The sequence below is a fragment of the Doryrhamphus excisus genome, chromosome 7 (assembly GCF_030265055.1).
Source record: "Doryrhamphus excisus isolate RoL2022-K1 chromosome 7, RoL_Dexc_1.0, whole genome shotgun sequence".
NCBI lineage: Eukaryota > Metazoa > Chordata > Actinopteri > Syngnathiformes > Syngnathidae > Doryrhamphus > Doryrhamphus excisus.
The window spans coordinates 20,633,077-20,648,278 of NC_080472.1; the positions used below are offsets into that span (position 1 = coordinate 20,633,077).

The 15,202-nt window shown below is 43.3% G+C and overlaps 1 protein-coding gene across 1 annotated transcript in view; it reads right to left on the reverse strand.

The window, feature by feature from the left end:
• LOC131132751 (voltage-dependent calcium channel subunit alpha-2/delta-1-like) overlaps positions 1 to 15,202 on the reverse strand; it is a 71,881-nt gene that overhangs the window by 12,057 nt on the left and 44,622 nt on the right. The window contains exons 23-32 of the mRNA XM_058078664.1: positions 13,948 to 14,008; positions 13,769 to 13,875; positions 7,456 to 7,540; positions 7,329 to 7,391; positions 5,953 to 6,065; positions 5,776 to 5,847; positions 5,467 to 5,534; positions 5,355 to 5,393; positions 5,209 to 5,280; positions 1,532 to 1,684 (exon numbers count right to left, since the gene is read on the reverse strand). Of these exons, the coding sequence (XP_057934647.1) occupies positions 1,532 to 1,684; positions 5,209 to 5,280; positions 5,355 to 5,393; positions 5,467 to 5,534; positions 5,776 to 5,847; positions 5,953 to 6,065; positions 7,329 to 7,391; positions 7,456 to 7,540; positions 13,769 to 13,875; positions 13,948 to 14,008 (833 nt within the window). The remainder of the gene's footprint in view (positions 1 to 1,531; positions 1,685 to 5,208; positions 5,281 to 5,354; positions 5,394 to 5,466; positions 5,535 to 5,775; positions 5,848 to 5,952; positions 6,066 to 7,328; positions 7,392 to 7,455; positions 7,541 to 13,768; positions 13,876 to 13,947; positions 14,009 to 15,202) is intronic.

The following is a 15,202-nucleotide window of genomic DNA, read 5'->3' on the forward strand; positions in this document are numbered from 1 at the left end:
TCCGGGTTGACCACTCCAAATTTGCAAAACAACAAAACATTATTCATTCATTCATTCATTCATTTTCTACTGCTTATCCTTACAAGGGTCGCAGGGGGTGCTGGAGCCTATCCCAGCTGTCTTCAGGCGAGAGAGGCGGGGTACACCCTGGACTGGTGGCCAACCAGCCAATCACAGGGCACATATAGACAAACAACCATTCACACTCACATTCATATCTATGGACAATTTGGAGTCGCCCGGAGAAAACCCACACATGCACGGGGAGAACATGCAAACTCCACACAGAGATGGCCGAGGGTGGAATTGAACCCAGGTCTCAGTTCCAAATGTGAAATTTGTAAATAGTTAATGGCGTTATATTAGTAAATAAATTGTTATTTTCATGTAAAACAACAATTTTTGTGTTGTTTATTCTGGAGCCTATCCCAGCTGTCTTCGTGCGGGAGGCGGGGTACACCCTGGACTGGTGGCCAGCCAGCCAATCACAGGGCACATATAGACAAACAACCATTCACACTCACATTCATACCTATGGACAATTTGGAGTCGCTAATTAACCTAGCATGTTTTTGGAATGTGGGAGGAAACCGGAGTAGCATCGTTGTGGCATCATTGTTTAGACATTTTGTCTAAAAATGCACTCCCCCCCCCCCCCTGTTTTCTTTTTTCTTCTTTTCTATCCCCTCCTGCTCCGGTCTGACCACTCCAAATTTGCAAAACAACAAAACATTATTCATTCATTCATTCATTCATTTTCTACCGCTTATCCTTACAAGGGTCGCAGGGGGTGCTGGAGCCTATCCCAGCTGTCTTCAGGCGAGAGAGGCGGGGTACACCCTGGACTGGTGGCCAGCCAATCACAGGGCACATATAGACAAACAACCATTCACACTCACATTCATACCTATGGACAATTTGGAGTGGCTAATTAACCTAGCATGTTTTTGAATACTGTGGGAGGAAACCGGAGTACCCGGAGAAAACCCACGCATGCACGGGGGAGAACATGCAAACTCCATACAGAGATGGCCGAGGGTGGAATTGAACCCCGCTCTCCTAGCTGTGAGGTCTGCGCGCTAACCACTAGGACCCTTTTTCTTTTCTTGAAGAATTATATTCAATCAATTTACTCTACTCTGACGTCCCTTTGGCTTTAAAGTTGGCCGATCTCGTTTCCGAGTTTAAAAAGTTGCAGCTCTGCTCGGCGAGTGATGAAAACCAGCCAGTCTCTGTTGGCTTGTCGGCCGAGCGTTCGAGACCACCTAATCCTGTTAGCGTTACGCCGACTCCCACTCTTTCACCGTACCTCTGCTTCCCTTCTCATCTGGATTTACGGCTCCCCAGTGTGTGTGTATGTGTGTGTGTGTGTGTGTGTGTGTTGAGGCAGGTATGTCTGCTTTATCTGTTTACATGCAGCATGGAGGAAAATTACAACATGTATGTTGTATGCTGTCCAAACGTGTTAACATGCAAGTGTGTGTGTGTGTGTGTGTGTGTGTGTGGACAGGCTCTGGCTTATGTAATTCACCACATAGACAGATCTCAGCCCCGCCGCCGCCTCGTTCTCCGTCTCGGGTTCACACAGTGATTGGTAGTCGAAGGACTTCTTGTCGGTGAACAGCGAGGAGTTGACCAGGTTGATCATCAGGATGGGATCAATCATTCCGAAGAAGCGCCCGATCTGAACGACAGGGAGGAATCAATCATATAGCTAAAAAAAGAAATCCCCACCAGATGTAATAAAAATAAATACCACATACTCCTAATAAATGTGAAACCAAGATTAGAGTGTGAAAAATTTAGTTGCTGTCATCATTCAAGATAAGAGAAATGATGAAACATAACAGACAATTAAAAAGAAAAATAAATAAAAGGAAAATAATGTAAGTAATTAATAACAAAATAATTGAATGAATTCAGAATGTATGAATGTCAATTTCATAAATTGCCTTGTGATTGGCTGGCAAAGACAGCTGGGATAGGCTCCAGCACCCCCGCGACCCTCGTGAGGAAAAGCGGTATAAAATGAATGAATAATATAAGTAATTAATTCATAATAAAATAATTTAATGAATTCAGAATTTATGAATGATGTCAATTTCATAAATTGCCCTGTGATTGGCTGGCAAAGACAGCTGGGATAGGCTCCAGCACCCTATGCAACCCTCACCCTCGTGAGGAAAAGCGGTAGAAAATGAATGAATAAATAATGTAAGTAATTAATTAATAACAAAATTATTGAATGAATGCAGAATGTATGAATGATGTCAATTTCATAAATTGTCTTGTGATTGGCTGGAAAAGACAGCTGGGATAGGCTCCACCACCCTATGCGACCCTCGTGAGGAAAAGCGGTATAAAATGAATAAATAATATAAGTAATTAATTAATAACAAAATAATTGAATGAATTCAGAATTTATGAATGATGTCAATTTTTAATAAATTGCCCTGTGATTGGCTGGCGAAGACAGCTGGGATAGGCTCCAGCACCCTATGCAACCCTTGTGAGGAAAAGCGGTATAAAATGAATAAATAATATAAGTAATTAATTAATAACAAAATAATTGAATGAATTCAGAATTTATGAATGATGTCAATTTTTAATAAATTGCACTGTGATTGGCTGGAAAAGACAGCTGGGATAGGCTCCAGCACCCTATGCGACCCTTGTGAGGAAAAGCGGTAGAAAATGAATAATGTAAGTAATTAATTAATAACAAAATAATAGAATGAATTCAGAATTTATGAATGATGTCAATTTCATAAATTGCCCTGTGATTGGCTGGCGGAGACAGCTGGGATAGGCTCCAGCACCTCCCGGTGAGGATAAGCGGCAGAAAATGAATGAATGTCAATTTCATAAATTACATTTCATCCTGGATAATTTTTATTATTTTGGATTTTAACTTTTTTTTTTTTTACCAATTCAAACAAACAATCTATATTTTTGAATACACATTTAAAAAATATTACTTTAGTCTTTTGTTCATGTGTATTTTTGGTCACTTTTTTTGGTCACTAAAAATGGCTTTTCGGATTTTTTTTTTTTTTAAGTGAGCTATAATTCAACTGTGCCTTTTCCAGAAATGACCTTCTTCAGGCCTCTGATTGGTTAAAATAGTTGTGTAGTGCCACCTGTTTCCCTGCCATGCACTTCACATTTAAGGTTTCACACATAGTACAACCTTTTTATATACTTTTATACTTCAGTGCATATGAATGACTTAGAGTAGTATATACTGTATTGTAGTTCATCCAAGCTTTTAAGGTGCACTTATAGAGATATATTTTATGTCAGGACTTTGGTGCGGTCCCATTAACGTGGTCTTTGTTGAGGTTTGTCTTGTTCTTAGCATCACAGGTTGCGCGTGAGAGACGGCGACTCTCTGACTTTTGCAGCGCCTGGCTGATGTATATAATATATAATATATCTGCTCAACTATAAGGTAAAAGGATTGCAATGAATGAGCAGTTGTTGGCCGCAGACTCCCCGAGGACTTGCCGGAGCGAGAGGCATAAAAGAGGTGGAGAAAGCCGTCAGAGGCGTCCCCCGCTGGATATACGACCCACCGAGGGCACACACGCCTCTCCGAACCAGGGCCTGGGGTCCCCCTTGCTTTTAGTGCTGCTGCCAAACTTCAGAGGGCGCCTGATTTATCCGGCGCACGCCCGCCGCTGATTAGCCTGCAGCGGCCCGAGAGCGCATGAAAAAACATTGAGTCAAACCACAGCGGGAGTGGGGGGGGGGGGCCTGGAGACATGGAGTGGAGCTGCATGTGCTTGCATATCGCTGCTATATAAACAAATTAGTCAAATGGAGTTCGGGCGCTTTAATTTGTTTATTTGCTGTTTGGTCACCCAGGGCCAAGTTCTGACCCGTGAATGTTTCTTTTAGCTCATTTGCATGTTGCTAGCCAACACAGCAGGTGGACTTCTTTTTCCCCACACATGTGCTACATGGACTAATGTATTGGGACAGGAAGTGGCTCTAAAGTTCTCACACACCCAAACCTGACAATTTTCTCAGAAATATTATTAAATTAATATTATTGTTATTAATTAAATAAAAACTAAGATAACAATAAGTGTTCATAACATTAAAAAATACGAGAATAAGGAGTTGTAAGATGTCACTTCCTGTTTGCTACAGTGCTAAAGCTCTTAATTATGTCTCTTCCTGTTTGTGTGTTACGCTTCCTGTTTACATTTTGGGGAGAAATGGTGTTTGCCAATCGCAAAGGGCGATGAGACATCACTTGCTTCATCGCTTGGTGGTGATTGTGAAAGCTCTAAATGGACTATGTATGTCACTTCCTGTTTGTAGGTTACACTTCCTGTTTACAATTTTGGGGAGAAATTGTGTTTGCAAATTGCAAATTTTGGTTCAAAAAGGTGATGAGACATCACTTTCTGCATCACTTGGTGGTGATTGGGAAAGCTCTAAAATGACTATGTATGTCACTTCCTGTTTGTAGGTTACACTTCCTGTTTACAATTTTGGGGAGAAATGGCGTTTGCCAATTGGAAATTTTGGTTCAAAAGGGTGATGAGACATCACTTGCTGCATCGCTTGGTGGTGATTGGGAAAGTTCTAAATGGACTATGTATGTCACTTCCTGTTTGTAGGTTACACTTCCTGTTTACAATTTTGGGGAGAAATGGTGTTTGCCAATTGCAAATATTGGTTCAAAAGGGTGATGAGACATCACTTCCTGCATCACTTGGTGGTGATTGGGAACGTTCTAAATGGACTATGTATGTCACTTCCTGTTTGTAGGTTACACTTCCTGTTTACATTTTGTGGAGAAATGCTGTTTGCCAATTGCAAAGTGTGATGAGACATCACTTGCTGCACTGCTTGGTGGTGATTGGGAAAGTTCTAAATGGACTATGTATGTCACTTCCTGTTTGTAGGTTACACTTCCTGTTTACATTTTGGGGAGAAATGGTGTTTGCCAATTGGAAATTTTGGTTCAACGTCACTTCCTGCATCACTTGGTGGTGATTGGGAACGTTCTAAATGGACTATGTAAGTCACTTCCTGTTTGTAGGTTAAACTTCCTGTTTACATTTTGGGGAGCAGGGGTGTTGGTCAATTAGAAATGTTGGTTCCCAGTGGTGTGCCACATCACTTTTCCAGAAAATGTCCCTTATTTTCAAATGCAAATGTGGACAGGAAGGACAATAAAGTGGGACTGCAGACCTGGTCGATGTATTCATCTCGATTGGACATCACCAGGAAGCCGCCATCATCCAGAATGACGCAGTCTACGTACTGGAATCACATGGAGACACACTAAAACCTGGACTTAACATTGGAATCTGAATCTGCAGGTCAGATAATCTCACCACATCGTTTCGTTGGCAGCCGCAGATCTCATCGGTGCACTGCGACAAAGAAGACATGGGACAGGATTATGGCGGTGGCGGCGTCACGCTTTGAAGACGTAGAGAAACTCACGTTGGTCCTCTGCGTGGTGTTGATGAAGCTCGCCATCCAGGCGCTGATGTCCAACTTGACGCCCACCACTGGGATCAAACACCAAAAGACAAAGACAAACTGGACTCAACTCTACTCTGTGAACCGCGAACGCTGCAAACTTGGCCGAGGATCACAGAAGGAGGCGGACATGATGATGTGTGCTTTGTGTGTCCACGTGTCAGAGCGACGAGACAAACGAGGCTGCTTAATGAGCGTCTGAAGACGTGACAAGATGGCTGCACGTGTGAGTGTGTTTACACGAGAGGACAAAAGCCAAATGTCTCTTACCCGCTGGTTTTAGGAGCTTATTGTCAATCATCAGGTTGACGGCTCTGCTCACGAGGACCGAGTCGTCGCTTGCTGCAAGAGGAAATAACTCGTGAAATTTACAACGCTCAAATGACAACCTCCGAGCACAGTAATTAAACACTGGACGTGAACAAGCGTGCGCGTGCCAGAACTCACTGTTCTTGTTGAGGTACGGCGTTGGAGTGAAGATGTACAGGTCGTTGTCCAAACTGCGCTTGTAGAAACTGGACTCGTACGTCTCCGCCTCCTCCCTCCAGTTCAGGCCAGCGCTGCAAGGCGGAAACAATCAAAAAAGTTTGCAACCTTTTCCAGGAAAACACACATTGGAAGAATCCCGAGGAATAGATGTTGACTCTGTTGACTCTGTATGCAAATGGACATTTGGGGTACCCCAGGGGTCTGGTTAAACACCATTTCTCCCCAAAATGTAAACAGGAAGCGTAACACACAAACAGGAAGAGAAATAATTAAGAGCTTTAGCGCCGTAGTAAACAGGAAGTGACATACATAGTCCATTTAGAACGTTCCCAATCACCGCCAAGTGATGCAGCAAGTGATGTCTCATCACCCTTTTGAACCAAAATTTCCAATTGGCAAACACCATTTCTCCCCAAAATGTAAACAGGAAGTGTAAACTACAAACAGGAAGTGACATTCATAGTCCATTTAGAACTTTCCCAATCACCACCAAGTGATGCAGCAAGTGATGTCTCATCACCCTTTACAATTGGCAAACACCATTTCTCCCAAAAATGTAAACAGGAAGTGTAACCCACAAACAGGAAGTGACATACATAGTCCATTTAGAACTTTCCCAATCACCACCAAGTGATGCAGCAAGTGATGTCTCATCACCCTTTGCAATTGGCAAACACCATTTCTCACCAAAATGTAAACAGGAAGTGTGACCCACAAACAGGAAGTGACATACATAGTCCATTTAGAACTTTCCCAATCACCACCAAGTGATGCAGTAAGTGATGTCTCATCACCCTTTGCAATTGGCAAACACCATTTCTCCCCAAAATGTAAACAGGAAGTGTAACCCACAAACAGGAAGTGACATACATAGTCCATTGAGAACTTTCCCAATCACCACCAAGTGATGCCTCATCACACTTTGCAATTGGCAACCACCATTTCCCCCCAAAATGTAAACAGGAAGCTTAACACACAAACGACACATTCTAAAAAATACCTAAACTTGCTTTTGGGGTACCCCAGGGGTCTGGTTTAGAACCACTGTGCTTTCACTTAATGAGCTTTTATACAGATGTCCGTGTTTCGATAGGCTTGTCTCAATTTGTCACAGATCGAGAGTCTACTATTCAGGATACACTTTTGAGGAAACAAGTCAAGGTCGTATCTCCCCCCGTTAGCCCGAGTGGAAAGAGGAAGGGAACAGCAGGGATCGCAGCCTACAGATCGGAAAATGAAAAGACGACTAGGGACAAATTGATGGATAAATGTTGGGAAATATCATTTATCCACCACAACAACTCCAATCCTGTCAAGTCTGTCCGCTCTCTTACCTTTTCGGGTACACCCGGGTGATTCCTCCGTCTGTGGCAACAAACCTGGCGGTGACGCCGGGCCTGAGAAAGCGAAATATATGAACAGCGTGGATTTGTCCAACATGGCGGTAAACTTCCTACTCACGGCAACTTATTCTCCTTCCAGATCTTGATGAGACCTGAAGTGATGCCAGCGTCCAGGAGCAATCGGTTCACCAGCTCCACGTTGCCTAGAGAGCAAAAACAGCATCAACATCTGGATAAGTCGTTTTGCGCTCTCTTGCTGACAGATCAAAAATTGTCAAGCGTGTGTATAGGATTGTCCATCTTTGGGCAAAAAAAAAAAAAAACATGTCGTAGTTTTGGAAGCTAATGGCCTGGAACGCTAGCTATCTGCAGGAATGTGTTAAATAAATGCACACGGAGGATGGACAGCCAACATGGAATGAAACATGATGTGTGAGGGGGGGGTAGAAAGATGGAAAAGCAATAAAATAAAGGCAGAAAGAAAAATAAAGATATGCTCCTGAGGGGTATATACGATACCAAAGAAAAGCTGGGAATCATTTATATGCTCGATGGCCTTCATTTACATAGTGACTTCTCATTCACACGTGATTAGCGGATGACTTAACTGAGGTCACGGGGCCAGAAATAGTCAAGTGGTTTACATTGTCTGGATGTAAAAATCACTTATAGAGGGCCAGGGCCGGCTCTGCATGTTAAATATCAACAAATAAAGGAAGCCTTGGAGTCGTCATTTAGCAAAATGTCCCATTGCAAATGTGTCTGGTGAAATTGGATAGCGGCAAAAATATGTCCTAGAACAGGGGTGCTCATTAAGTCGATCGCGATCTACCGGTCGATCGCGGAGGTGGTACTGGTCGATCGCGGCGTGACATAAAAAAAATATCATCCTAGCATCAATGCCGTCACTTGATTGACATACAGGGCAGCCATTCAGATGACAACTGAATGTTGCCCTTCGGGCGACCAATCAAATCAAACAACGTCTCTAAGTGCAGCAGAACTTACGATGTCAGCCTATCATCCATCCCCGTTACTTGATTGACATACAGGACAACCAGTCAGATGACACCTGAATTTTGACCTTTAGGTCACCGCTCATGCGTAAACAACGATGCAAAGTGCTAAGCTAGTCGGCGAATTGCGTTAGATTTTAAGCCCTCGCTAAAGTTTATGGTCACTAAAATGAGTGAAGGAGCTGGACCAAGTAAAAAGGCAAAAACATATCACTTCCATACGGAATGGGAGGTGGACTTTTTTTTCACAATGTCTTTTTCGAAGTGCGTTTGCCTCATATGCCATTTTACCATCGCAGTACCAAAGAAGGGAAATGTGGAGTAATGTGGAGGTAATTACAAAAAATGTTAATAGTTAATTATGTGTGTTTTGCAATATTGGCTCATTTGGTTATGTAAGGTACACCAACATACATTGTACGTACAAATAATCCTCAATACATTTGAAAATAAATAGATGTTTTGCTTTTTTGTAGTGGGTAGATCATTTTGACTCGGTCATTTTAAAAGTAGCTCGCATGCTGAAAAAGTGTGAGCACCCCTGTCCTAGAATATGTAGACAGCCATTCACACTCATATTCACATATGCGCAATTTGGAGTCGCCAATGTCGGAGGAAAGTAGGAGGAAAGACTTGTGTGGCTTACATGCTAACCACTCGTCCAACGTGCGGCCGCTATCATTCATCATTCATTCATTCATTCATTTTCTACCGCTTTTTCCTCACGAGGGTCGCGGGGGGTGCTGGAGCCTATCCCAGCTGTCTTGGTACACCCTGGACTGGTCGCCAACCAATCACAGGGCACATATAGACAAACAACCATTCACACTCACATTCATACCTATGGACAATTTGGAGTCGCTAATTAACCTAGCATGTTTTTGGAATGTGGGAGGAAACCGGAGTACCCGGAGAAAACCCACGCATGCACGGGGAGAACATGCAAACTCCACACAGAGATGGCCGAGGGTGGGATTGAACCCTGGTCTCCTAGCTGTGAGGTCTGCGATCATTCATCATTTTGCTTCATTACTTAGTAAGTTTGTGTCTATGATAGATCATTTATCTCATCATTAAAATGTTACTCTTTAATTATGCACGATTAATTAATTAATTGATTAATAACGGTAGTTGGCCAGTCCAGGGTGTACCCCGCCTCTCGCCTGAAGCCAGCTGGGATAGGCTCCAGCACACCCACGACCCTAGTGACAAAATAAACAGCATAGAAAATGGATGGATGGATGATGGCTGCTGGGTGGTAGACTATGTAGTAGTCTATTAGTCAAAACATACTGCAATACTATGCTATGTAGTATTGTGGTCACAAGATGGCAGTAATGAGACAAAACATTGAGAGGCCAAAACCATGCATGTCCCAAAAATGTTCTCCTATTATGTGTGGAAGTGGTACATTTTTTAGAAGTAGTAAATCAGAGGCTGGGCTGCACGGCGGACGAGTGGTTAGCACGCAGACCTCACAGCTAGGAGACCAGGGCTCAATCCCACCCTCAGCCATCTCTGTGTGGAGTTTGCATGTTCTCCCCGTGCATGCGTGGGTTTTCTCCGGGTACTCCGGTTTCCTCCCACAGTACTCAAAAACATGCTAGGTTAATTAGCCACTCCAAATTGTCCATAGGTATGAATGTGAGTGTGAATGGTTGTTTGTCTATATGTGCCCTGTGATTGGCTGGCTGGCCACCAGTCCAGGGTGTACCCCGCCTCTCGCCCGAAGCCAACTGGGATAGGCTTGTGAGGATAAGCGGTCGAAAATTAATGAATGAAAATCAGATGCTAACTGGTTAGCTTGCTAGCCGTATCGAGTCCCTGCAGTATAAGAGTTGCAAAGTGGTATAAAGAATGAATAATAGGAGTGTAATATATACATATATATATATTTTTTTCATAATAATGTTTAATTACACAATGTTTCTGTCCATTCTTTTTCTGAATAATCTATTAACTCTAACTCTGCTAATATTTCCATGTTAGCACATTAATTCATGAGATTTTTAGACATATTTTCCACACTTTTATTTCTTCCTTTTCCTGAACAATGCATAGGATTGGCTCCCATTGGCTTCTTTTTTTTTTTTAAACACCTTTTCGAACAAAACGTAAGCAGATGAACTATTGCTAAGTGTTAGCATGTAAAAGTTAGAGTGCGAACGAATGATCGGTAACGGATCTGGAGGCGGGTTTCGGATTAAAACATGTTGAAACATGTGATGTTCTTTAACGTAACTTTTTAAACATGTTCAAACTGGAGGCTCCCGAGTTAACAGACGATTTTCTCCGACAAGACCACATGACAAACATAACAGGCGATATTTTTCCCGGTGGCTTTGAAGCTCTCGTCTATTAAAAAATGGCGGCCGGCTCAGAGAACAGCTGCTTTAACACTTTAGCCGCCACCGCCGCCGCTGCTGCTTTTCGTGACTTATTCAAGGCAGCCCAGGAATTCCTAATGCACTTTTTTGCCACCATGGTGGTAAGAAGAACCCCCCCCCCCCCCACACACACCCCTCCCCGTTAAACTGGCAGCTAATAATGGTGAAAGTAATCACTTAATGGAGTGAGACATTTTATTGTTGCGGAATGCTGACAAACAAGGCGAGCAGGGGGGGGGATGCGAGAGGTCATTACTGCGTCGGTCAGATGTTAAGGAGAAGGCCCGCTGGCCCCTGATTTGCGTTTTACAGCCCCCGGCTCGTGCTCTCGGCTTGACGTGTCGCTGCTCTTTGTCACAAAACACACAGTAATTGGATGAGGTCGAGCGGCCATATAGGTGTGTGTGTGTGTGTGTGTGTGTGTGTGCGCCTCACACATGTGCAACAAGGCGTGTGATGGTCAGACTTTTGGAGTTAGCATCAAAAAAGGTGAGACGGGCGTTATAGAAAAGTTTTGCCTGGTCATGCACGGCCAACAGAACGGGGTGGGGGGGGCTCTGCCATAATCGTCCCCTGCATACTTTATCCAGATGTCTCACCTGTATAAGGAAAGTACGACCACCGCCGCCTAATTACCTTTTTATGGGCCTGCATGCCGAGCATAGATTTGACAAAGTTGAGAACTCAATAAGGAACCCACCACTCCTTCAGGCTATAGAGTACATATAACCATGCTAGCAACCTGCACGGATGCAATGCTAAGCCAGACGTTAGCAACCGCTAGGACCGTTGGACATTTTTTTTTTTTAGTTTTCCCTGAAAAACGCTCATATTTTACCCCGTCTTTCCCGTTGAACTCCTCTTTACCGTAAACATTTTCCAGAAGATGTTCCTTATTCAACTATAGCACCCAAAAATGTTCTCCCATTATGTGTGGAAGTGGTACATTTTTTAGAAGAAGTAAATCAGAGGCTGGGCTGCACCGCGGTCGAGTGATTAGCGCAGAGATCTCACAGTTAGGAGACCAGGGTTCAATTCCACCCTCGGCCATCTCTGTGTGGAGTTTGCATGTTCTCCCCGTGCATGCGTGGGTTTTCTCCGGGTACTCCGGTTTCCTCGCACATTCCAAAAACATGCTAGGTTAATTAATTGGCGACTCCAAATTGTCCATAGGTATCAATGTGAGTGTGAATGGTTGTTTGTCTATATGTGCCCTGTGATTGGCTGGCCACCAGTCCAGGGTGGACCCCGCCTCTCGCCCGAAGACAGCTGGGATAGGCTCCAGCAACCCCCGCGACCCTCGTGAGGAAAAAGCGGTAGAAAATGAATGAATGAATGAATGTTCCTTATTCAACCTAGCATGTCCCAAAAATGTTCTCCCATTATGTGTGGAAGTGGTACATTTTATATAAGAAGTAAATCAGAGGCTGGGCTACACGGCGGTCGAGTGGTTAGCGCGGAGATCTCACAGCTAGGACCCCAGGGTTAAATTCCACCCTCGACCATCTCTGTGTGGAGTTTGCATGTTCTCCCCGTGCATGCGTGGGTTTTCTCCGGGTACTCCGGTTTCCTCCCACATTCCAAAAACATGCTAGGTTAATTGGCGACTCCAAATTGTCCATAAATATGAATGAGAGTGTGAATGGTTGTTTGTCTATATGTGCCCTGTGATTGGCTGGCCACCAGTCCAGGGTGGACCCCGCCTCTCGCCCAAAGACAGCTGGGATAGGCTCCAGCAACCCCCGCGACCCTCGTGAGGAAAAAGCGGTAGAAAATGAATGAATGAATGAATGTTCCTTATTCAACCTAGCATGTCCCAAAAATTGTCTCCCATTATGTGTGGAAGTGGTACATTTTTTAGAAGAAGTAAATCAGAGGCTGGGCTACACGGCGGTCGAGTGGTTAGCGCTGAGACCTCACAGCTAGGACACCAGGGTTCAATCCCACCCTCGGCCATCTCTGTGTGGAGTTTGCATGTTCTCCCCGTGCATGCGTGGGTTTTCTCCGGGTACTCCGGTTTCCTCGCACATTCCAAAAACATGCTAGGTTAATTAATTGGCGACTCCAAATTGTCCATAGGTATGAATGTGAGTGTGAATGGTTGTTTGTCTATATGTGCCCTGTGATTGGCTAGCCACCAGTCCAGGGTGTACCCCGCCTCTCGCCCGAAGACAGCTGGGATAGGCTCCAGCAACCCCCGCGACCCTCGTGAGGAAAAAGCGGTAGAAAATGAATGAATGAATGAATGTTCCTTATTCAACCTAGCATGTCCGAAAACTTTTCTCCCATTATGTGTGGAAGTGGTACATTTTTTAGAAGAATTAAATCAGAGGCTGGGCTACACGGCGGTCGAGTAGTTAGCGCGGAGACCTCACAGCTAGGACACCAGGGTTCAATTCCACCCTCGGCCATCTCTGTGTGGAGTTTGCGTGGGTTTTCTCCGGGTACTCCGGTTTCCTCCCACATTCCAAAAACATGCTAGGTTAATTAATTGGTGACTCCAAATTGTCCATAGGTATGAATGTGAGTGTGAATGGTTGTTTGTCTATATGTGCCCTGTGATTGGCTGGCCACCAGTCCAGGGTGTACCCCGCCTCTCGCCCGAAGACAGCTTTGCTGTGGCGTTTGCGGGGCGGGCACTTGGCAGGGTGTGTGAGTTATCGAAGCTTGCGATGCGATCATAGGTTGGGCGGCGACTAATGCGGCGCCCATGTGCGCGGTTGGATTCTGAGGATCTTGCCGCAGCGTCATCAAGCTGATCTCGCATCCAAATTCTCCGTAACGGCGCCTATGTGATAGGTATCGGCCGATTTCACTCATGGATGATCGATATCAACATCGACAGCATAAAAGTCTGGCCCACCCCTGGCTACACTGTCCCAATACTTTTGTCCATAAAGCGTACTCAAGCGAAAGCCACCTAAGTGGGAACGGAGCTGAATCAGCACATTTGCCGCTCATTTTTCTCCCTGTCGCCGCCATGGGAATGGCGAATACGGATGGCTGGCGTCGAGCCTCGGACACTCACACATGGGGTTGTTTGGAGTCTTGGTGTCGATGTAATTGTTGAACTCCATCAGGAACTCGGTGTTGCTTTTGTCCTTGCCGGGCGGCTTCAGGTCCTTGCAGTACACCCTGACGGAGAGGAAAGAGGGTCGTTAAGGTTGGAAATAAATGTGGTGGCCGTTAAAAAAAAATCAATCTTACCTCGGCGCTATGAGCGTGAAGCCGTATTCATCAAACTTGTCGGCCAGCAGGCTCTCAGAAACTGGTGAAAGGTGGGAAATATTGGGAGGTTTTCCGTCATTGGACTGGGGGGACTTCATGGAGGTTTGACAGCTAGAGTACTTATTCTTTCTTATTTCTTATATTAGCATGTGGAAATACTATAATTATTCCCCCATAATTACCACAATCACTAACTATGCTGCAAAAAAGAGCAGTTAGAACAATGACAGAGAGGAAAAAAAATCATTCAAAATACAGCACCGCCTTGGTTAGCGTCATAAATCCATAACCGAATCAATTTTACCCCAAAGAAATCATGTAAATCCGATGAAAAACTCTTCATTATAGTTTTATGGTAATGGTAGAATTTCATTTGAACATGCATCAGATTACAATTGAATGCATCCCATAATCAGTTCACAGTTCCACATGTCCAAAAGGAGTAGGAAGAAGCAAAGCTTATTAAATCCTACCCCTCCATCTGGTACTTTTACAATCAGTAACTGTTACATTTGTTCACTTCCTGCTTTCCTAATATAGTTTAATTAATTTATTTTTTTTACTTTCAAACAAAAATTTTTTCGTTCACTTCCTGCTTTCCTAATATAGTCACAAATTTTTTTTTTAATTTTTAAAAAATATATATTTTATGTTCACTTCCTGCTTTCCTAATATAGTTTGTTTTTTACTCAAAAAAAATTCGTTCACTTCCTGCTTTCCTAATATAGTTTAATTTTTTTTTTACTTAAAACATATTTTTCGTTCACTTCCTGCTTTCCTAATATAGTTTAATTTTAAATTTTTAACTTTTAAAAAATATATATATATTTTGTTCACTTCCTGCTTTCCTAATATAGTTTAGTTGTTTTTTACTTAAAAAAATTTCGTTCACTTCCTGCTTTCCTAATATAGTTTATTTTTTTTTTTACTTAAAACATATTTTTCGTTCACTTCCTGCTTTCCTAATATAGTTTAATTTTAAATTTTTAACTTTTAAAAAAATATATATATATTTTGTTCACTTCCTGCTTTCCTAATATAGTTTAATTATATATATATATTTTTTACTCAATCCATTCCATAGTTTGATTCCACATACTGAAATGCTATGGCTTTTAAAAAAAAAAATTCTATGAAAACTCCAGTTCATGTCAAGTTGCATCGGGGGAACGGGCGACAAAAATTTCCAAAACCGTGAATAGAAATAGTCAAATAAGATGATAGGAAATACTTG